Below are 21625 nucleotides of genomic sequence, written 5' to 3' on the forward strand. Positions count from 1 at the left end.
TTTGGGATGATCGTGACCCGGACGACCGCGGTTCTGTGTCAAAGGGCCGGTCCCGATCAAGGTGTCTTCTTCATGTGATTTTGTCAGGATTGAGGGCACAAAGGGAGAGGCCAAGTTTCAGATCCCGTCTGCGTCGGGCTCCGACAGCGCGTGGTACACGGCCACGGCCATCAACAGAGCTGGCCGGGACACCACCCGCTGCAGAGTCAACGTGGAGATGGACTACGCTGAGCCGCAGCCCGAGCGGCGGCTCGTCATCACCAAAGGAACCTACAAGGCCAAAGAGATCGCCGCCCCCGAGCTGGAGCCCCTGCATCTCCGCTACGGCCAAGAGCAGTGGGAGGAGGGAGACCTTTACGACAAAGAGAAGCAACAGAAACCGCAGTTCAAGAAGAAGCTGACCTCGGTTCGGATGAAGAAGTTCGGCCCCGCCCACTTTGAGTGCAGGCTGACCCCCATCGGCGACCCCACCATGGCGGTGGAGTGGCTCCACGACGGCAAGCCCCTGGAGGCCGCCAACCGGCTGCGCATGATCAACGAATTTGGCTACTGCAGTCTGGACTACGAGGTGGCGTATGCGCGAGACAGCGGCGTCATCACCTGCAGAGCCAGCAACAAATTTGGAGTGGACCAGAACTCGGCCACCCTCATCGTCAAGGACGAGAAGGGGCTGGTGGAGGAGAGCCAGCTGCCCGAGGGGAGGAAGGGAGCGCACCGGCTGGAAGAGATGGAGCGCCTGGCTCACGAGGGCGGACCGGCCGGGGTGAGCGGCGCCGACGAGCAGACGGAAAAGACCAAACCCGAGATCGTCCTGCTTCCCGAGCCGGCGCAAGTGCTGGAGGGTGACGTGGCCCGATTCCGCTGCAGAGTGACCGGTTACCCTGCGCCCAAGGTCAACTGGTACCTCAACGGACAACTCATCCGCAAGAGCAAGCGCTACAGACTACGTTACGACGGCATCTACTACCTGGAGATCGTTGACATCAAGTCTTACGACACGGGCGAAGTCCGATTGGTCGCCGATAACCCTTTGGGAACGACAGAGCACGTCGTCAAGCTGGAAGTCGCGCAGCGGGAGGACTTCAGGCCTGTCCTGCGTCGCGCCCCGGAGGGGAAGCCGGCCGAGCACCCGCACGAGCCCGGCAGAGTCAGCTTCGGCGTCGCCAAGGTGGACCGACCGGCCGAGGGCACGCAAGACAAAGAGATTGTGAAACTCAGGAAGACGCAGAGGATCGTTCACGAGAAAACCTCGGAGGAGTCGGAAGAGCTGAGGAGTAAGTTCAAGCGCAGGACGGAGGAAGGCTTCTACGAGTCCATCTCGGCGGTGGAATTCAAGACTCGCAGGAGGGACGACTCCTATGAGGATTTGCTGAAGAAGACCAAGGATGAGCTGCTCCACCACCTGAAAGAAAAAGAGGAGGCAGAGAGGAAGAAGCTGGAGGAGCAGGGCAAGGTAACCATCCCCAGCATCAAACCAGAGAGGATCCAGTTATCCCCCAGCATGGAAGCCCCCAAGATCCTGGAACGCATTACCAGCAAGACGGTGAGCCCCATGGACGAGGTGCGCTTCCGACTTCGGGTGGTGGGCCGACCCGAGCCGGAGTGCCAGTGGTTCAAGAACGGCATCGAGCTGGAGAAGTCCGAGCGCATCTACTGGTACTGGCCCGAAGACCATTTGTGCGAGCTCGTCATCCGAGACGTCACGCCGGAAGACTCGGCCAGCGTCATGGTCAAAGCGGTCAACATCGCAGGGGAGGCTTCCAGCCACGCCTTCCTGCTGGTGCAAGGTATTGTCCCCTTTTCTCTCTCTGGGATGGGCTTTGGAAGTATTTGCACACGCTTGAAAGCATCACGTGCCCAATGGCCACGCGATGACATCCGCCACTCATTCAGCCTTGGTCGGTTTCTTGCAAAACAATTTCCGAGACCAATCCCGGCCGGACCGGTCGTCCGTCAATCGCGGGTGCCGCTCCGTTGGGACCGTTTTCTGCCGGGTCGTGACTTTGCAGCTTTGTCTTTGCAGCTAAGGCCGCTGTTAGCTTTACCCAAAATCTGGAGGATGCCACAGCCAAGGAGAAGGACATCATGGTGACCTTTGAGTGCGAAACCAGCGAACCTTTCGTCAAAGTCAAGTGGCTGAAGGACAACGTGGAGATCTTCTCGGGAGACAAATACAGAATGCACTCGGATCGGAAGGTTCACTTCCTGTCCGTGCTGATGATCGAAGTGAGTGACGCCGCCGAGTACGCCTGCGTGGTCGCGGACGACGACGGCATCAGCACCGTCGCCAGACTTCACGTGGAAGGTAATTGCCAATTCCTGCCCATTCTGAACCTACGGGAGTATATCTTCGGAGGAAATGTGTTAACCCCGGTGCGTCCGACCCCAGGTGCCGCGCTGGAGCTGGTCAGAGGTCTGGAGAACATCGAGGTTCCCGAGAGCTACTCTGGCGAATTTGAGGTGGAGCTGTCTCGCGAGGACGTCGAGGGCAGCTGGTTCTTCGGAGACAAGGAGCTGTCTGCCGGCAGCAAGCACGTCCTGTCCTCCCGGCGGGGAAGGCACACCCTGACCGTGAAGAACGTCAAGAAGGAGGACCAGGGGAAGTACACTTTTGTATGCGGGGACGTGAAGACCAGCGCCTCACTCAGGATGAAATGTACGTATCTTTTCCAGCGGCGGCTTGTCAGCTCGTGTTGCTCTGCCTCGCCGGCGGCGTGCCACTACTCACACTTGTGAGGACTATACTGGGTCCATGAGGATGGGGAATTGACGCTCAGATGGCGCTCCGTCACGTTTGGGCCTTGAGGCGGGGCCCGTTCGTAGTAGGTTGGCTCAGCAACGGTGTTTGTGTTGCAGTGCGTCCGGTGAGCCTCATGCAGCCTCTGTCCGACCTGACCGTCTGCGAGGGCGACATTGCTCAGCTGGAGGTCAGGTTCTCTCAGGAGAACGTGGAGGGAACCTGGATGAAGAGCGGCCAGGCCGTGTCCGCTTCGGACCGCGTCCACATGGTCGTGGACAAAGCCGTCCACAAGCTCCTGGTGGAGAACGCCGGACCGGAAGACGCCGCCTCGTACTCTTTCGAGGTTCCCAGCCACTTCATCAGCACCTCCTGCAAACTCAACGTTCAGAGTAAGGCAACTTGACACCGTACTGTTAAGTACATCATCATCATCATCAATCCGTCAATTGATGGTCACCGTTGTTGTCTTTGCAGCCATCGAAATCGTGGCGCCTCTCAAAGACGTGTCTTCGGTGGAAGGAACCAAGGCGGTTTTAGAAGCCAAGATCTCTGCTCAGAACGTGGCCTCGGTCAAATGGTACCACGAGGACAAGCCGGTGACGGCCGACGACCGTGTCCAGATCGTGGCCAAAGGCGCCAAGCAGCGACTCGTCTTCAGCAGAACCTTCGCCTCGGATGAAGGACGCTACAAGCTGCTGGTCGGGAAGGTGTCCACCAGCTGCCGTCTCACCGTGGAACGTAAGATCAACTCGTCTCCTCTCCCTGTTTGTGGCACCTTTGACCGCTCGCCTTTGGCGTGACCTGGGCGACTGCTCGCAAGGACCGTTCTCCGAGGAATTTGTGCTCATCTTCTTGCTGGTGTTTGTTTTGTCTGCAGCGGTTGAAATTGTCAAACACATGGAGGACAAAGTGTGCTCAGAGTCCCAAAACGTCACCTTCCAAGTTCAAGTGTCCCACGCTGGTATCGACCCGGTCTGGACCTTCAGGAACCAGCAGCTTAAACCTGGACCCAAGCACAAGATGGACTCCAGGGACAAGACTCACTCTCTGACTGTCATCGACACCATGAAGGACGAGGAGGGACAGTACGGCTTCCACGCCGGACAGAAGACATCCGGTGCAAATCTCACTGTCTCTGGTACGTTTTGCTCTCTGCTCGCTTTGGCTCTCTGGTAGGCTTTCATTCAGTTGAGTTAGGTCTGGCAGCCTTTTGTCAATTCAGGTCTCTGGTAGGTGGCTTTTGCTTAACTTGAAGTAGGTCTCTGGGAGGTTTTGCTTAAGCCAGGTAGGTCTCTGGTCGGCTTTAGTCAAGTGAGTGACCTCAGTACCTTGAACCCGGAAGGCAAGGCAAGGCAACGCAACGCAACGCAAGGCATTTCAGCTTGATTTCGAGAGCACTTTTCACACGCGAGGCAACTCAATGTTCGTCCTTGCGCTCCCGCCAGGCGGCGCCATCAGCCGACCTCTAACAGACGTGGCGGTGGCCGAGTCGCAGACGGCAGAACTGGAGTGCCAAGTGGCCAACGCCGATGCCGAGGGCAAGTGGCTCAAGGATGGCAAGCCGCTGGACTTGAGCGACAACGTCAAGAGCGTGGCCAAGGGAGCCATCCGGCGCCTCGTCATCGTCATCGCTCGGCCGCAGGATGCCGCCGAGTACACCTACCAAGTGGCCAACTCCAAAACCTCGGCCAGTCTACGGGTGGAGGGTAGGTCTGGACTTTACTACTTGTCGACAAAGTCGCCATTCAACTTAATGGACAAAAGTCATTGGGTACACATCTAGACTTGAAAATGTGCTCAACTAGTATTTGTGGCCTGCTTGCGGTGCAGCGGTAAAGATCAAGAAGACACTCCGCAACCAGACGGTGACGGAGACGCAGGAGGCGCTCTTCACGCTGGAGCTGACGCACGGGGACGTCAAAGGCGCTCAGTGGCTCCGAAACGGCGTGGAGGTCCACGACGGTGACAAGTACGCCGTGAGCTCCCACGGTGGCGTCCACACGCTGCGCGTCCGATCGTGCCGCCCGCAGGACGAGGACGTCTACTCCTTCAAACTGGGCAAGCTGACGGCCAGCGCTCGCCTCAACGTGGAGAGTGAGTGGCCGCGGCCGCCGCCGCCCACTACCGCCGCCACCGCGGAACCCCCTCGCCCCCCGACCGCTCTAACGCTGGGCCGATGCCCTTTTTGACCGGCCGTTCTTGACCGTGCGGCGTTTTCGTGCAGCTGTCAAGATCGTGAAGAAGATGAAGGACGTGACGTCGCTGGCGGGCACCACGGTCTCCTTCGAGATGAGCCTGTCGCACGACAACGTTCCGGTGCGCTGGATGTTCAACGGCGCTGAGCTGACGCCCGGCGACTCCTTCAAGATTCTGGTGGAGCGCAAAGCCCACAAACTGGTTCTGCAGAACGTGGACGCCACCAACCAAGGGGAGTACACGGCTGTGGCGGGACACCTCCAGTGCAGCGCCAAGCTCACCGTGCAAGGTGCTCGCTCGACGCGAGGAGGAGAAAGGTGACGCCGGGCTCGCCGAGAACAAGTTCATTGGCTTTGCTTTTGCCTTTCAGCTCTTCGCGTGACCAAACCCCTGAAGAGCGTGACGGTGGCCGAGACGCAGCTGGCCACCTTCGAGTGCGAAGTGTCTCACTTCAACGTGCCGTCCACCTGGCTGAAGAACGGCGTGGAGATCGAGATGAGCGACAAGTTCCGTATCGTGGTGCAGGGCAAGCTCCATCAGCTGAAGATCATGAACACCAGCAGGGCCGACGCGGCCGAGTACACCTTTGTGTGCGGCAACGACCGCGTGTCGGCCACGCTCACCGTCAGCCGTAAGAGCCCGACCCGCTCGCTCGCTCGCCCGCCCGCCCGCCGCCGCGCTTTTGCGTCTTGTTTGTGGCGAAACGGGATGGCTCTTTCCCAAACCTCAACCGCCGCCGCCGCCGCGCGCTACTTTTGATTTTGGCGCCATCTCCGGAGCGCTTGTCGGAGCGCTAACTAAGCGAGCTGTCGTGTCGGCCTCCAGCTGTGCTGGTCACCTCCATGCTGAAAGACCTGAACGCTCAGGAGCGGGACACCATCACCTTTGAGGTCACCGTCAACTACGAGGGCATCACCTACAAGTGGCTGAAGAACGGCGTGGAGATCAAGTCGTCCGAGAGGTGCCAGGTTCGAAGCCGGCAGCTGACGCATTCCCTGACCGTTCGCAACGTTCATTTCGGAGATGGCGGCGAGTACCGCTTTGTGGCCGGATCCGCCGCCAGCGCCGCCAACCTTTTTGTCGAAGGTACGCCTTTCCGGGTTCCGGGCTGATCGGCGGTGGTGGGACGTGACTGAACAAATCAAAAACAAAAAACCCAATATCCATTTTTCGCTCAATGACTCCCGATCTGTAGCCTGGTCACCTTTGTCTCTCTTTTTTCCTACACGGGGTGAAAAAGACCCTACCGAGAGTTGAGATTGGTTTTCAAACGTACAGCAGTCAGAAAAAGCACAAAACAAATCCAGACAGCAAAACTCCTGCCAAGCGACAATTTCTTCTTAGTTACATCCCACCACTTTTTTTTTTTCCTGTGCTTGTCTTTTGTGAGTGCTTTATGCCGCCTGTTGGGCTGAGCGAATGTGTGACGCTTTTCCCGCGGCCAGCTCGTGTCATCGAGTTTACCAAGAAAATCAAAGACATCAAGATCACGGAGAAGAAGAAGGCCATCTTTGAATGCGAGGTGTCGGAGCCCAACGTCCAGGTGGTGTGGATGAAGGACGGCCTGGAGCTGGACCCGTCCGAGGAGAGGTGAGACGAAGGAAAAAAATACCGCTGCAAAGCGCAGGCGGCGGCTCGCGGTGGCGTGAGCGCGACACCCTTCGAAGACGGCGGGAAAGTCAAGTTGCCGCCGTGCCGCCGCAGGTTCGTGGTGACGGCCGAGAAGTACGTCCACCGCCTGATGATCCAGACGGTGCGCATGTCGGACGCCGGCCAGTTCTCGGTGGTGGCCGGCTCCAGCGTGTCCAAGGCCCGACTCACCGTGGAAGGACGGGACATCGGCATCAGGGAGCCTGCCCAGCGACTTGTCACGGTGACCAACGCACGCACGCACGCACGCACGCACAGCTGACCGAGCGAGCGAGCGAGCGACCGTCCGTCCTCTCGTGTCCCTAGTCGCTCGACCGCTCCCCAAGATTGCCACAACCAGACTGATTCTTGATTGAATTGCCAATTTGATCCCAGTTTCCTTGCATATGTCTTGATCCTTTGCATTGACTCAAAGCGGTGATCAAATTGCCCCCATTTTCTCCAAATCCTCCTCTTGCCACGTTCCTCTGGCACGTTAGCGTGGGCTTTTCCATTTCTGCTCTCTGTAGTTGAAGGAGAGCTGAAGCCTGTCATTGTGTACGCTAGGTTCTGGAGAAACACCGTGCCACTTTAGAGTTTGAGGTGAACGAGGATGAGGTGGAGGGGCGCTGGCTGAGGAACGGCGTGGAAATCCAGTTGTCGGCGGAGGAGCGCTTCAGTTACGCCGTCATCAGGAGGCTCCATCGCCTCACCATCTCGGAAACCTTCAGGAGCGATGCCGGCGACTACGTCTTTGTCGCCGGGAAGAACTCCAGCACCGTCACTTTGCGGGTCAACAGTAAGTGAGCCGTTAGACCGAAAGCCGAGGATGAGCGAGTGGGACGAGGCCGGCCGTCCGTCTTCCCAGTCCTTGTCACGAAAGCCATATTTTGTTGTTTTGCTCAGTCCCGGAAGCGCCTCAAATCTTGCACCACATGGAGGACCAGTCGGTGGAGGCGGGCAAGCCGGCTCGCTTCTCAGTGGCCGTGAGCGGCATCCCCGAGCCTCAGGTCTTCTGGTACAAGGACTCGCAGGCGCTGTCTCCGGGCTTCAAGTGCAAGTTCCTGCGTGATGCCCAAGAGCACACTCTGCTACTCATTGAGGTTTTTCCAGAGGATGCCGCCATCTACAACTGCGAGGCCAAAAATGACTACGGCGTGGCCACCAGCACCGCCACGCTCACTGTGGAAGGTAGGGAGGGAGGGAGGCAGGCAGGGAGAAAGACCTCCACCCCGATTTGTCGCACTCGCTCAGCCGCTAACTTCACCCAACCTTTCAGCCGCCGTGGTTGAAAGGTTGAGTGAAGTTGCCAGGGCAACATGGTAATCGTTGGGTAGTCCCCGCTCGCTATCGAAAAGAGCTTTGGGAGCGATGGAGCTTTTCAGCTTGAGTTTGTGCCACAGTGCCGGAGGCGGCTTCTCCGGACTCGGCCGCCTACGTCGCCCCGCCCGTCGTCGTCTCACCCATGGCCAGCACCTCCACGTTGGAAGGACGACCGGCTCGCTTCCAGTGCAGAATTCGGGGAGACGGTACAAAGTTCTTCAGCGCTGTCCGTCAAAGCCTAGCCATCGGAAGATTGAAGTTGCCGCCATGTTGTTGTACATTCTCTAGATGTGAATATCAGCTGGTTCCACAAAGACAAGGAGATCAAGCAGTCAGAATTCTTCAGGATGTCTCAGTTTGATGACTGCTGCCAGCTGGAGATCTCCAAAGTTTATCCGGAGGACGAGGGCCAGTACGCCTGCGTGGCCACCAACAGCGGCGGCACCGTGTCCTGCTCCGCCACCCTCATGCTGGATGGTAAGGGGGTTTTTTTTTTTCTTCTTCAAATCATCATCTTTATTGGCCAAGTATGTCAAAAACGCACAAGGGGTTTGTCTCCCCGAAACGAGCTGCGCTCACAATATGGCAGTAGCGTGAGCCAACACGGTCCAAACGTTGCCCCATCCCCCCACACCGCCCCTCCCCCAAAGGAGCACAAACAGAAAACGGAAATGAGAGGTCAGCGGCTTTAATCTGTGTTTAGCAGACTTGTTCAGTAAGCCAGAGGGCATACTTCCTTTCAGGGCAAAAGCAATCAGCGGAACCTCCCGCACCGCGGCACGACTCGACCACCCTCAGCGCCCCGAGCCAGAAGCCACCACTCTTTGTGCGGCCGATTGCGAGCTGCTCGGTGCCGCACGGGGAGGTGGCCCGCTTTCACGCGTGCGTGTCGGGCACTCCCGGCATGGAGATAAGCTGGTTCCACAACCGGCAGCCGGTGCCGCCCAGCAAGAACGTGGTGTTTCATTACGACGAGGCGACAAGCACAGCCACCCTCATCGTGGTGGATGCCTTCCTGGAGCACGCGGGCCAGTACACCTGCAGGGCGAGCAACCCCGCAGGAGAGGCCGCATGCTCGGCCACACTGGTCATCACCGAGGCCTGGCAGGAAGAAAAAGGTAACCCCCGGCCGGCCACGTCCGGATGGAGCCTGTGGCCCTCCAACCTTGGCTCCCTCCCTCCCTCCCTCCCTCCCTCCTCCGAGTCACTAGCTCACAAGTCCCGCTCTCACTCACTGCTGACTCCTCTTCATTTCCTCTTAACAACCTTTGGGACACTTCCTTGTCAGCTCCATCTCCCCTCAGTCAGGGTCACAAAATGACAAAAAGTGCTGGTGTCAGCCCTCTCCACTTTGGACTTGCTTCCTCCTCCTGCTTGTCTTCCCAACTTTTCCTTTATTTCCCCACCTCCAAGTCACTAACTCGTCGTCAAAGACAAAGGTCCCGGCCTTCCTTCCTGTTTCATTGCATCCATCCATTATCGAGGGCGTGCCGGAGCCAATCATCCATCCGTTATCGAGGGCCGCCTATGCCAGCGGTCATCGGGCAGTCGGCGGGGGACACCCTGAGCTGGTTGCCAGTCAATTCCAGGGCATTCATTCCTTTTTTGGGAAAGCTCACCCCCTGACCGCTGCTGTTTTGCATGCACCGTTCACCCTCCCACCGCTTTGAGGATTTGCTTCGAGGACGCCATCCAACTTTGCTCTCTCTTGTTCACAGTGGCTGTCGAGCGAGAAGAAATCGAGGCCACCGTTGAGCAGGAGGTGAAAGGTAAGGAGTTCCTCGTCAACCGCTCCCAGTCACGCCGTTGCGAAATCTCTGCCCCGCTTTGCCGCTTATGAGGCGGCGTCCACAGACATCAAGCAGAGTGTGAAATGTCTCAATTGTTCCTTTGCATGTCATGATGATGAGGAAAAAAAAGGTGGGGATGAGAAAAAAACGTGGGGTTGCCCCCCCCCCCCAAGGATGACTTTGGTCTCTTTGCATCCAGCGGTTCCTTTCAATTTTGGCATGAAGGTCCTCGCAAGAGGAAAGGGTTTTGAGGGCGGTTGCCGTCGGGTGGGTTGGCGGTAGATCTCAGATCCCATCTGATGTGCACTCCATGCACTAAGGTTGATTGGAAAAGACGTGGATATTTCTTGTCCTGGCTTGCAGATAGCGAAGATGTGCCTCCTGTGGTTTGCAGTCCCCATAACCCCAGTCAACTATATTAGTTCGAATAAACGCCTTCTCACCAAATTTAGTCGCGATACTAACGCTTTGCGAGCAATTCTCTCCTCGTGCTGTCAAGGACGAAAAAGGGCGTTTATTCTCGTGTCTGCAAGTCAGGTAAGAAGTACTCCACCAAAAGTGACTTTTAGCAGCGCCACCTCGAATTTTGCTCCTCAAAGTCTCCCGAGTGATAATTTGTCTTCAAGAAATTTCCACAGAAGAAGGATCAAATCTTCCTGCAGGTTTCTAATCAAAAGAATCAAGTCTTGCGTTTATTCGAACAAATATGGTGAGTGCAATTATTTCCTTCAGCATTGTGATTGCATGCATTTTAATTTCTTCCATTAATACATCATTCATTCATTCATTCATTCATTCATTGCAATACATTTGTGGGTTTCCACGCCGGCGGCTTAGTCCTTGCCTTCTCTCCGCAGAGCCTGGCTCCACGGGCGCGGCACTGCCGCTCACGGGAGCCTTCGCCGACACAGAGGACTTCCCGGTGTCCAGCGGGACCTCCTCCGTCGGCTCCCGGACTGAGAGCATGGAACCGTCATTTACCAAGAAAATCAAGTTCCAGTCCATTATGGAGGGAGAGCCGGTCGTGTTCAAGTGTCAACTTCTGGCTTGCCCGCCGCCGGTTTTTCTCTGGTTTCATAACAATAGGTCTATACCCAAAACGCGCAGGCGTAGGATCTGCTCTGAGGGCACAATGCACATACACACAAGTAGCTTGCTCATTGATAGCGTCAGGGAAAAGGATTCTGGGAGCTACAAGGTCATGGCAATCAACTCAGAAGGTTCTGCTGAGTCCACAGCCTCTCTTTTGGTCTCGCTGAGGGGGGAGCAGTCGGCCAACTACCTAGGCTATGTCCGCCGCCCCGCCGAGGTCCACAAAAGCGCAGCCTGGATGGCTGAGCAGAGGAAAGGCAGGAAAATTAGGGTGGACCTCCGATACGTCGGATCTCCATTTGACAAGATATCCAAGGTCAACCAGCAGCGGACTCGGTCCAAGACAGGTCTGGTGCGTACCGTCTTCTTTCACTCCAATTCTTATTGGCGTGAAAAAGAGTCTGGCAAGGAGTCCAAGTGTCTGGAGACGGCCTCGGAGCGCGCCCCGTCCCCCCAGCCCATGTTCGTTCGCTCCGATGGCTTTGACGATAGATGGAGCGACATCTACTGTGACCGGCGCACCAGAACGCGATTCAGTGAGAAGTTTAGCGACCGTTGCAGCGACGGCTACAGCGAAAGGTTTAGTGACACCGAGAGTCTTCACAATGAAGTGAAAAGCAAACTCGGTGCTCTCCAAAAAGCTGTCAGGCAAAGAAAGAGGCTTTCTATCTCCACCGTGTCGTCCACGGAATTTGACTGCGAGTCGGTAGCCAGTGATTCGAGCTATGCCGATTATGCGGAGCGACTCAGGGTGAAGCCGAGCGTTCAGCATTTTAAGAGCGCCTTTGACTTTGGCCAAGCTCCGAGGGAGTGTCGAGGCCCGGAGGTGAGCGCGGAGACCGCTCGGCCTCATGCGCGACATTCATTTGAGCCTCAGTCTCGAAGCAGAGTTGTTCAGATCATGAGAGGTGAGCCGGTTGATGTGGCGGTGCCAAAATGTGAGACAAAAGAGTGTACTGATGAAGTTCAGCTGAAACAATCTGACGAGGTTAAGGAAGAGATGCGTGAGCTTCACATCAGGGTCCAAGTCACAGAGGAGTTGGAACCGTATCCTCCTGAACCCACATACCTCCCTAAAAGCCCAAAGCACCCTGAATTCCCACACAAGCCCAGACCCGCAAGCCACCACGAAGCCCCACACCAGTCTCAATCCAAATATTACGAGGAACACGCGTGTGGCTCTGAGACGACAGGCCATCATGAGCCCCCGCAAAGCCCACAATTCCCTCACCCCCATAACGCTCAGCCATTAGCAAGTGAGGACGCGTGGACATACACAGAGCATGCTAAAGAGGACCTTTGGCTGCGAGAATCTCAGAAGCTCGATGTGGTCAAGTCTGTTATGTACCGTGTCTCGCCTGAAGAATGGGAACACGCTACAACAACAGTAAGTAATGACGCGTCCCTCAAAGTCCAGTGTCAGAGTCTAGATGATCATTTCCTTGACCACGGGGGGACAAGTCTATCACTTCACCTTAGAAAAGGCAGTAGGGTGTCAGAAGACGAAAGATCTGAATCTGAAACTGGTTTACCAAAGCCCAGTGAGACACCATACGCAGAGCCCAAAGAGCAGGAAGTAAGCAAAAGAACTCTTTTGGAGCCCAAAGCCATGTCCCGTTGCCACCAATCTCCCGAAACAAAGGCGCAGGAAACCCATCCTGAAGTTGCAGCAGTACCAGAATCGGAAGTCGGAGCAGAGGAAATCGAAAAGCGCGACTTGTTCACGTGGCCGCAGACTTTTCCTCAAGTCAAAGTACAAACTGAGGCACACCTTCAAACTCGAGAAAGAGGAGCGGCAGCAGAAATAGTTGAGCCGGCCTGGGACAGACACGCTGGAGAGTCACAATACCAAAAGACACTGGAAGCTGAGCACATTGAGTCGGAGGAAAGACTCCTGGCCCTACGCATTGGCAACTGGCAGACAGTCGAGCAAATCTCACTCAAGGAAGCTTGTCAGCCCGAAAGGAGCCAGCCAAAGCCAAAGGAAAGATACACAACGCCACAAACGCACACCGACACCCAGGGATGTGCAAGAGTGGACACTCTTGGAGAAACCCAAGCCATTTCAAATGTTTACAAATCGACAGGGGGGAAGGCCAAAGAATCTGGTCCTAAAACTGCAGCACGTTCAATAGACCTCAGAGCAGAAGATATAAAAGACGCCCAACTGTTCATGCAGCCGCAAGCGTTGCCACACCTCAACACCAAAGACGGAGGAAAAGCACAAAAAAGAGTCGAGCCGGCCGAGAGCAAAGGGTATGGAGAATCCTCGAGGCAACGGTACGTGAGGAGCCTCGAAGCAGAGCGTATGGATTGTGAGGAAAAACTCCTGGCCCTGAGAATCAGGAAGTGGCAGCAAGGTATGGAAACATCGCAACTGGGAGCTGGCCTGACAGCGGCAAAAGGAGCATCGCGTATGGATACGGAAGGTGAAACTCTCCAATCTGGAACCGACATGCCCGACGAGACGCCTTATATGGAGCCCGAAGAACCTATTTACACTCAGCTGGGGGCAAGTCGATCGAGTCCTGGGACCAAAGCCATGTCCTGCTTCAACAATTCGACCAGGATGAAGGCCAGGAAAAGCGACACTGAACCTGCAACAGTTGCGATAGACCAATTACCTGAAGTGATGGCAAGGGAAACAAAAGACGACGACATCCTATTTATGCAGGAACAGATGTCACCTCCAGTCCAAGCACACACCAACGTGCACCAAACAACTAAAGCTAGGGGCGAGGCGGCAAAAAGAATGGAGCCAGCTGGAGGCAAATGGTCTGGCGAGTCTTTGAGGGAGCAGCAGTCTGAGAAAAGCCCGGAAGCTGAGCACTTCGAGTGTGAGGAAAAACTCCTGGCCTTACGAGTCAGGAAGTGGCAGCAAGATACGCAGATGACACGGGAGGAAACATCTCAACCGGAAGGTGGCTTGCTCTCGCTCATGCCAGAAGGAACACCATGCGTAATCCCAGAGGAGCATAGTCCCAGCCTGCGTGGCGAGAGAGAAGTAACTCGTGAGGGGCCCAAAGTCATGCCCCCGTGTTTACACAAAGACCCCGTACGGAAGGCTCAGGAAACTGACCTTGAAACCGCAACTCTCGCGAGCCATAAAGTCCCCGCAATACAAGTCAAGGCAGAAGAAATAGAAGACAAGGACCTGCTTGTGCGGCCAATAGGGACACGTCCTAATAGTAAAGGTAGAGAAGAGGCAGCAAAAATAGTCGAGGCAGCCAAAGACAAATGGCCTGGAGAGTCCTTGAAAGAGCACCATGACCAGGGTTTGAACGATGAGCATATTGAATGTAAGGAGAAACAGCCAATAAATAAGTGGCCGCAAGATTGGCAAATAACACCGGCGGAAGCATGTCGCCGTGAAACTGACCTGCTCGTGCCGGAAACCCCAGCAATGCGCATGGAGCCAGAGGAGCATATTGCTTCCATCCGGCATAAAGAGTGTGGCCTTGCTCATGACAGAGACATGGACCCACGCAAAATGAAGGCCATGGAAACCAATCGTGAAGCTTCAAACGTTGCAATGTATGAATTCCTTGACTTAGAAGGTAATGCAGAGAAAATGGACGAGGGGCTGCTTGTGCCACCTCAGACTTCACCCCGAGTCAAAGTAGTAACCGAGACAAGTCCTAAATCTGAAGGTAGGCCAGACGCACCAAAAAGAGTTGAGCCAGCCTGGATCAAAAGGTCCGCTGCGTCCTTAAGGGAACAGCACGAGAAGAGCTTGGAAGCTGAGCGCATCGAGCGTGAGGAGGAACTGCCACCACAAGTCACGGAGGTGAAGCAAGGTCTGGAGATGACACAGGAGGAAACATGTCCAACAGAACCTGACCTGCTCATGCCAGAAGGAACACCATACGTGGCTCCAGAAGAGTATGTTTGCAGCCAGCAAGACTTGAGAGAGATCATTAGGGAAGAGCTTGAAGCCACGGCGCCGTGTTTCAGCAAGACTACCGCAGTTTTAACAGATGAGATCGTACCTCGAGTCAGAAGAGAGCAAATAGAAGACAAGGGACTGTCCTTGTGGCCGCAAATGCCTCTACCGCTATCAAAAGTGCAAACGGAGGCACGGTCTAAAACGAAAGGAAGAGGAGTGGCTGCGAAAACGGTCGAGCCAGCTGTCGGCAAGTTTTCTGGAGAGTGCTTGAGTGGACAGAATGAAAAGAGCCTGGAAGTTGAAGAGAGAGCGTGTCAGAGAAAATACCCGGCCCCACAAATCAGGACGTGGCAGCAAGGCAGGACAGACCAGGAGCCGTCTCAACCTGCAACTGGACAGTCGAAGCCAGAAGGAAAACCCGACGTGGAAGGCGGAGGACCGGTTCAAAGCGTGACCAAGAGGGAGCCGTATCGAGCGAACCAAAATCAACCCGTGACGACGATAACCCAAAAGTCCGCTGGAGCGGGAACCCCAATGGAGCAGGATCCAACGCCTCCTCCTGCACTGAAAGGGAAAAGGCAGGCAAGGGGACTGGACACACAACCTGCACAAATGAAATTGCCACCCAAGAACAAAGGAGCAGATGGAAAGCTTTTGTTTGAGAAAACAAGTGAGGAGCGAGAACTGCAGCTGTCAATGGAGAACGTCTCCGAGCTGAAGAAGTGTGATCAGTTTGTAAGTGAAGAGCAGGCCCTGGCTCAGCGCATCATGCAATGGCAGAAAGATGTTCTGATGGAGCACCGAGAGGCCGATAAGCCAGATGCTGAATGGACACATGCGTATCCCCCTATTGCGGTAGAGAGGAACACTGAGGTAGAAAGAAGAGTGACTGGAACGATTGCTCCGGAACCTCCTCTGCCAAATGAGATGATCTCCTGTGAAAGAACAAGGTTCTTTAGGAGTCGTTTGGACCCAAATGAGCAGGGTGAGAGCGGGCCGTGGTTGCATGCTGACGTGCTGCCCGATAAGGGCCGTGAGGTCAGACTGCGGAGGGACGCTGACTACTTAGTCAGCGAGGAAGCGGCTCAGGATCAGCATCTCCCTCGATGGCCAACAGAAGTGGTCCAACTAGACGAAGGAGCTGACCTGGAGTCTGACTGGGCTTTTGCTTTACCAGCTGAATCCTTCCCTAATGACCCCCTCCTTCCACAAGCGGAGACTGCAAGGAGACCCTCGTCGATTTTGGAAGAAAAGTCCCAAGAGGAGCACGTGAGCGCGGATAGAGACCAAGCGCGAGGGACCCATTCACTTCCTTACCGTGCCAATTATAAGGCATCGCCACCTCAATGTTCACAGGTGGAATCCATGGCTGTGAAAAAAGAAGATGCAGGTGATGCGTCGCCCTTTCAGCCATATTTACCCTCACAACCTAGCACGGTCTCTCCAGCCAGCTATGGACTCAGCCCGCCATTGCAGGGTCCTCATGAGGAGTCTGTCATCAGTAGACATTCCCAATCACACTGTCCTCGGAGAAGTGAGTCGGAACAGAGGCTGACTAACGAGGAGGATAGTTCATCAGCATCCAGCAGCAAGCCTATCGGGGAGGCACTAAAGGAGGAGATTAGCCTGGGCACGTCTGCAGACGACGGCGAGAAGAAACCACACGCAGATCTGCTGGTGGCGGAAGGAGAGGTCAGCAAGGAGCTCTCAAAAGTCAAAGACCCATCAACCCATCAGGACATGTCTGAACATGGAAGTGTAGCAAAAATGGAGAGGAGAAGCCAAGAGCAGGACATTCCTGCGGGTGCTAAGCCAACGCGACCATCCACCTCGCCTCGGGAATCAAGTGCTGACAGTTTCTGTCCAATATTTCTCGAAGAAATGTCCTCACTTAAAGTTAGAGTTGGAGAGATGTCAGAGCTGAGCTGCCAGTTTCGAGGCGACCCTCCCCCTCAAGTCACATGGCTCAAGGACGGACACGCATTGGCCCACAACCCCGACTACGACATCACGGTCAAGTCCGACAAGTCGACGCTGACAATTTTCTATCCGACCGCAGACCACGAAGGGACGTACGACTGTGTCATAAGTAATAAGCACGGAAAGTCCATCAGCAGCGCCAGTTTGACGATTGTCTCACGGGAAAAGTTCGAGAGGGGAGAGAAACCTCGTGACAGCCTGGGACAAGCTTGCATTGAAACATTAAAAATTCCTCAAGCAGTCAGCCAGCAATACCTCAATGATGCAAATGTGTCTCAATCACCTACTGTGGAAATCAGAGTTGACGATCCCGCTCCAGACCCTGCGATCACGGAGGTGTGCAATGAAGAGCAGCAACCCCAGGACTGCTCTGTGTTGACTTCAACTGAGCCAATCAGTCAGCAAAAAAGTACTTTTGCCTTTGGTGCCCCTGCCGAAGGTCCTAGTGTGGTCAAAGCGTTGGAGAGCCTCAGCTGCACAGAGGGTCAGACGGCCATGTTGGAATGTGTTCTCTTGGCGGAACCTTCCCTTGAGGTCACATGGTTTTGCAGCGACGTTCCTCTTGAAACAACGACGGATAAATACAGGGCAGAAGTTGACGGTCGAGTACACAAGCTCTACGTTAGCTCTTTCACAGGGACCGACGCCGGCACATACAAATGTGTCGCAAAAAATAAGATGGGAGAGGTCTCGTGCACCTGTGATGTGTTCTGTCAAGACGTCGTGGCAGACGTTGTTGACGACGCGGAAGACGTTGGCACGCAGACAAAGTCAAAAGAACCTCCACCTCAGGTGCCATCAAAATCCAGGGCGGATGGACACGGGGTGCCTCCAATTATATCTGGATGTGGGCTGCAGCAGTCATCCGCTGTGATCAACGTGTCTCGGATTAAACGAGCCTTTGAGTCAGACTCATCTCCTACTTCATTTCAGAAGCAACGAGAGGAACCACCTTACCCTGTGGAGTGCATACCTGCACAGACCAGTCCTCGTGTTGAGTTACAGCGGCACCCGGTCCAACCTGAATGTGGCCGTGTCCGCACTGATCCCTACGTGGTCGCCAACGTGCCACGTCTCACCCAAGGTCTTCCTGCAGCAAGGAGCCCAGAGCTCGCCAGCTCAACGGAAAAAGTCTCTGAAATCATCGCAGGGGACACAAACATTGAGGAGTTAGCTGTCAGACAATGTGGCGAGGGAGCGCGGGAGGCGTCTGAGCTCAACCGGGCAACACCCCAAAAACCAGCGGGCGTCCCTGAACCCCTAATGGCAGGGCAAGTCGAGGTGGCGGGAGAAGAGAAAATGTTGCACATGTTCGACAAAACGAGTAGCTTCATCCCATTCCCATCAGATAAGGTTCCCACTGTAAGACATTCAGTCCAGACTGTCGGTCCAACCGGCCAAGCAGAGAAACCTCCGACTTTATCTGAACCGCTAAAGTCTGAAAAGCTCGGGGAAGCTGTGAAGTCTGAAAGTGCTCCAGAGGTGCAGGGATATGTTGTCGAGGAGAAGTCCGCTGATGTTGTTAGAGAATGGAAACAAGAACTTAAGAAAGGTAGTGATGTGGAGAGCATTTCCATCCCTGAGCCGCCGTTGGATAGCGGTGTTTTTATCAGTGGGCCAGCTTCTCAGCTCAGTGCGCAGTCTGCAGTCGACTTAACTGCCGGTGATGTAGTCGGAACTGAGAGAGGTAATGATGAAAATCTGGAATCATTAGTTGTCCGACCAAATGTCGAGGGGCCCGAACGTGTCTCTTCCGAGAGCCCTGACTCTCGAATATCCGGAGGTGGACAAGCAGCGGGAGCTGCAGTGGGGGTAATGGAGGAAGAGGAGGTGACTTTTGGGGCAGTGTATGAATATTACAATCCTCCGACAGACTGGGCACGGCCACTCTCCCCCGAGTCTGAGATGTCGATAGAGATTGGCAGCACAGTCGGTGAGGAGGTCGCTGAGGGCTTCTACACACCGAGTTCATCTACAGAGATCTCTCATTCGACTTTCCATACCCCCAAGTCTCCGAGTTCCTTCCATGCTTTGAATTCTCCCAGTTCTTTCCATACCCCTAATTCTCCCAGTTCCTTCTATACCCCTAGTTCTGGTACACCGGGTGGTTTTGCTACCCCTCAAGAGTTTCCATCTTCCCCCACACAAAAGAGCCCTTTGTCAGACTCTAGTGAGAGATTTTTCTCACCTGTCCAGTTCCTCGCGTCTCCTGTCGATGAGGGCATTGAAAGTGTACCCGCTGAGGTAAATGTAGATGAGCAGTGGTTGCGTTCCAAGAGCCGCGCCTCCGATCAGGAGAGGGTGCACGGAGTCCCGCCTGCCTTCCTCAAACCTCTGACGAAGAAAAAAGTATTTGAAAACGACTCTCTGAACTTTCTCGCTGAGGTCTTTGGCCTCCCATTACCAGAGGTGAATTGGTTCCGAAACAAAACCCGGCTGACGGCTGACAAGCGGATCGTTATGGAACGAGATGGAGACAGCGTCTCTCTCACGATTCACTGTGTCACTAAAGCGGACCAGGGAGAATACATCTGCCAGGCGGTCAATGGTGTCGGTGAGGCCCGAAGCGTCGCTTTAGTGCTTGTGGTGTCGCAGGAAGGAAGGCTCTTGCGTGCCCCGCCCGCTGTTACCCATCAGCACGTGATGGAGTTTGATGTGGAAAAGGACGACTCGTCTCGTTCACCTTCTCCCCAGGAGATCCTGTTAGAAGTCGAACTGGATGAGAACCAGGTCAAGGAATTTGAGAAACAGGTGAAGATCATCACCATTCCCGAGTACACAGCCGACAGCAAGAGCATGGTTATATCCCTGGATGTTATTCCGAGTATTTACGAGGAGGGCACTGTGGACTTTGTTACCCAGGAAAACGAGAATCTGAAAATAGCCTTTGAGGTGACCGAGATGCCGCCGAGGTTTATCGATCCCATCTGCGATGTCGAAACCTCACAGAGTTCCACTGCCGTGTTTGAGTGCTCGCTGATGGGAATCCCGTCTCCCGTCGTGTCCTGGTTCAAAGGGGACATTAAAATTCCTCAAAACAACAGACGGTACCTGCACTCATCTGACGGAGAGCGTCATTTCCTGAAGATCTGTAAAGTGACAGCGCAGGACAGCGGCGTGTACACCTGCGGTGCCGTTAATGTCGTCGGCGAAACGCTGTGCCGAGCCTCGCTGGTGGTGCTCGGTGCAAAGGAATTCTCCGGACGGACCAGAGGCAGGGAGCTGACGTCCGTGTCTCTCGGAGGCGCCAAAGTCCAGCCGCAGAAATTTGACATGCTGGTGGGAAACACGGCGGCGGACGAGCAACAAGCGTCAGAGATTGAGCTCGAGTTTGAGTTTCAGCAGGAGGCCGATGAATCTCAGCGCGCCGTCCGCCTGGTGGCCACTACGGACGGGGGGTTGAGCGAAGACCGGCACATGAGCATCAACTTTGATGTGTTTGCCGAGTCGGCCAAAGAGGACAAGGTGGAGTTCAAGGGAAAGTCGTCCGACATGTGTAGCTTTGAGTTTCAAGTGACGGAGATGGCCCCGAGGTGCGTCATTCCCTTGACGGACGTGACCGCCGCCGTCGGTGCGCCGGTCATCCTGCAATGTCTGGTCAGCGGCAAGCCAACGCCCACGGCCGAGTGGTACAAAGACGGCGAGCGCGTCGCTCACGGCAGGTGCATCGTTCAGGAAAAAACCCCAGGCCACTTTAACCTTCTCATCACCAACGCCAGCCAGGGCGACGCGGGCGAGTACCGATGCCTGATCCAGAACGCAGCCGGATGGATCGAAACCTCGGCGTTGCTGAAGGTCTTTTAGAGGAATGTGTCCGTCCTTGGTTATAGTGGCTGAATGGAGGCATCTGGACTCTTGGTTGTTGAGGTTTGATTGTGGAACCAAAAACGGTTCTTCATCAGTTTGGAAAGGGCCTTTGTAGTTTGACATAGATGGCTTCTCTCAAACCAGTGGTCCTAGCAAGTGCCACAAGTCAGGAGTTCCTCAAGTCTCTGACTTAAGAAACACCACTTTTTTAGTTTTCGCTTTGGGCTGGTGATGTAAGTTAGTTCAGCACACTCACGCAAGCGCATGGCTCTCGTAGCCGTTTGGAGGCGTCCGTGAAAGCTGCTTGGGTGTTAGCCTGCTGTGACAATCTGCTTTGAAAATATGTAAGTGGATCGGAAGTAGTTTGTGGGTGGAGAGTTCGTGGTCAGTCAAGGAAATGATAAAGTCATGTGCGCAAACGCGGCAAGTTGGTCCCATTTTATGAGCATTGTCATAAAACCGATGAAGAAAACAGTTGATAATAATCGTTTGACTCGTACATGTGTGTATTCGGTGCTTGTGTTATTTGAGTCACGTTGTGTGTTTGATTGTGAACCTTTGAAAGTGTCACAGCATGCTTATGCTTTACGTGTATGTAAATGCGCCCTCTTCTTTTAGGTTTGGAGAGCGCATCAGAGATATTTCATTTTTACAAACGTGTCCTTCGTCTCAGAGTTTATACAATAAACTTCGAAAGTTGAACTCCAATCGGGGTCTTTCATTTCTTTTTTAATCTTTCCGTTTGAGACCATGACTTGCCAATCGTTTTTTTCTCCTTTTTTTAGTTTTACTAAGTGAAGCATGGAGTGATGAATGAGAAGTGGCTGATTCTTGTGGGCCACGTTGACTAATCAGGAAGCTTGATGAAGCTAATACTACCAGCACTACTCTTTCTACTGCTACTAGTAAAAGGTGTCAAATCCAGGTCCAGAAAGGAAGAACCCTGCCACAGTTTGCTGGCAGGTAAGCTCCTCGGGAGCCAGTTGATCAGAAGGACCTGGGGCCAAACTGTGGCGGGGCTTCTCTTTTCTGGACCTGGATTTGACTCCGCTGCCGCCACCACCAGCACCACCTTCATTCCAAACACTCCCACCAGCGTCACTCCTGCTCCGACCACCACTCGTCAACTACTGCCACGGTTCACACTGTCACTACCGCTAATATGGAAAATAATGAGAGTGA

General features: G+C 54.7%; 2 protein-coding genes across 14 annotated transcripts in view; both read left to right on the forward strand.

The window, feature by feature from the left end:
• The window catches only part of ttn.2 (titin, tandem duplicate 2), a 163952-nt gene that overhangs the window by 10261 nt on the left and 132066 nt on the right, over positions 1-21625 (forward strand). For 12 of the 13 annotated variants that reach the window (XM_049728281.1, XM_049728286.1, XM_049728282.1 and 9 more), the window contains exons 23-41: positions 88-1787; positions 2024-2305; positions 2390-2656; positions 2857-3129; positions 3215-3478; positions 3618-3878; positions 4186-4446; positions 4571-4834; positions 4965-5225; positions 5307-5567; positions 5762-6022; positions 6382-6526; positions 6641-6809; positions 7133-7364; positions 7472-7756; positions 7969-8094; positions 8177-8365; positions 8632-9006; positions 9607-9657. In XM_049728281.1, coding sequence (XP_049584238.1) covers positions 88-1787; positions 2024-2305; positions 2390-2656; positions 2857-3129; positions 3215-3478; positions 3618-3878; positions 4186-4446; positions 4571-4834; positions 4965-5225; positions 5307-5567; positions 5762-6022; positions 6382-6526; positions 6641-6809; positions 7133-7364; positions 7472-7756; positions 7969-8094; positions 8177-8365; positions 8632-9006; positions 9607-9657 — 5927 coding nt within the window. The remainder of the gene's footprint in view (positions 1-87; positions 1788-2023; positions 2306-2389; positions 2657-2856; positions 3130-3214; positions 3479-3617; positions 3879-4185; positions 4447-4570; positions 4835-4964; positions 5226-5306; positions 5568-5761; positions 6023-6381; positions 6527-6640; positions 6810-7132; positions 7365-7471; positions 7757-7968; positions 8095-8176; positions 8366-8631; positions 9007-9606; positions 9658-21625) is intronic. The other variant, XM_049728283.1, reaches the window with a different exon arrangement.
• LOC125973802 (titin) lies at positions 9711-21151 on the forward strand. The gene is made up of 2 exons (XM_049728300.2): positions 9711-10387; positions 10536-21151. The coding sequence occupies exons 1-2, from the start codon at positions 10051-10053 to the stop codon at positions 20438-20440; spliced, it is 10242 nt and encodes a 3413-aa protein (XP_049584257.1). The 5' UTR covers positions 9711-10050; the 3' UTR covers positions 20441-21151.

Source organism: Syngnathus scovelli, chromosome 8 (assembly GCF_024217435.2).
Source record: "Syngnathus scovelli strain Florida chromosome 8, RoL_Ssco_1.2, whole genome shotgun sequence".
NCBI classification, from domain to species: Eukaryota; Metazoa; Chordata; class Actinopteri; order Syngnathiformes; family Syngnathidae; genus Syngnathus; species Syngnathus scovelli.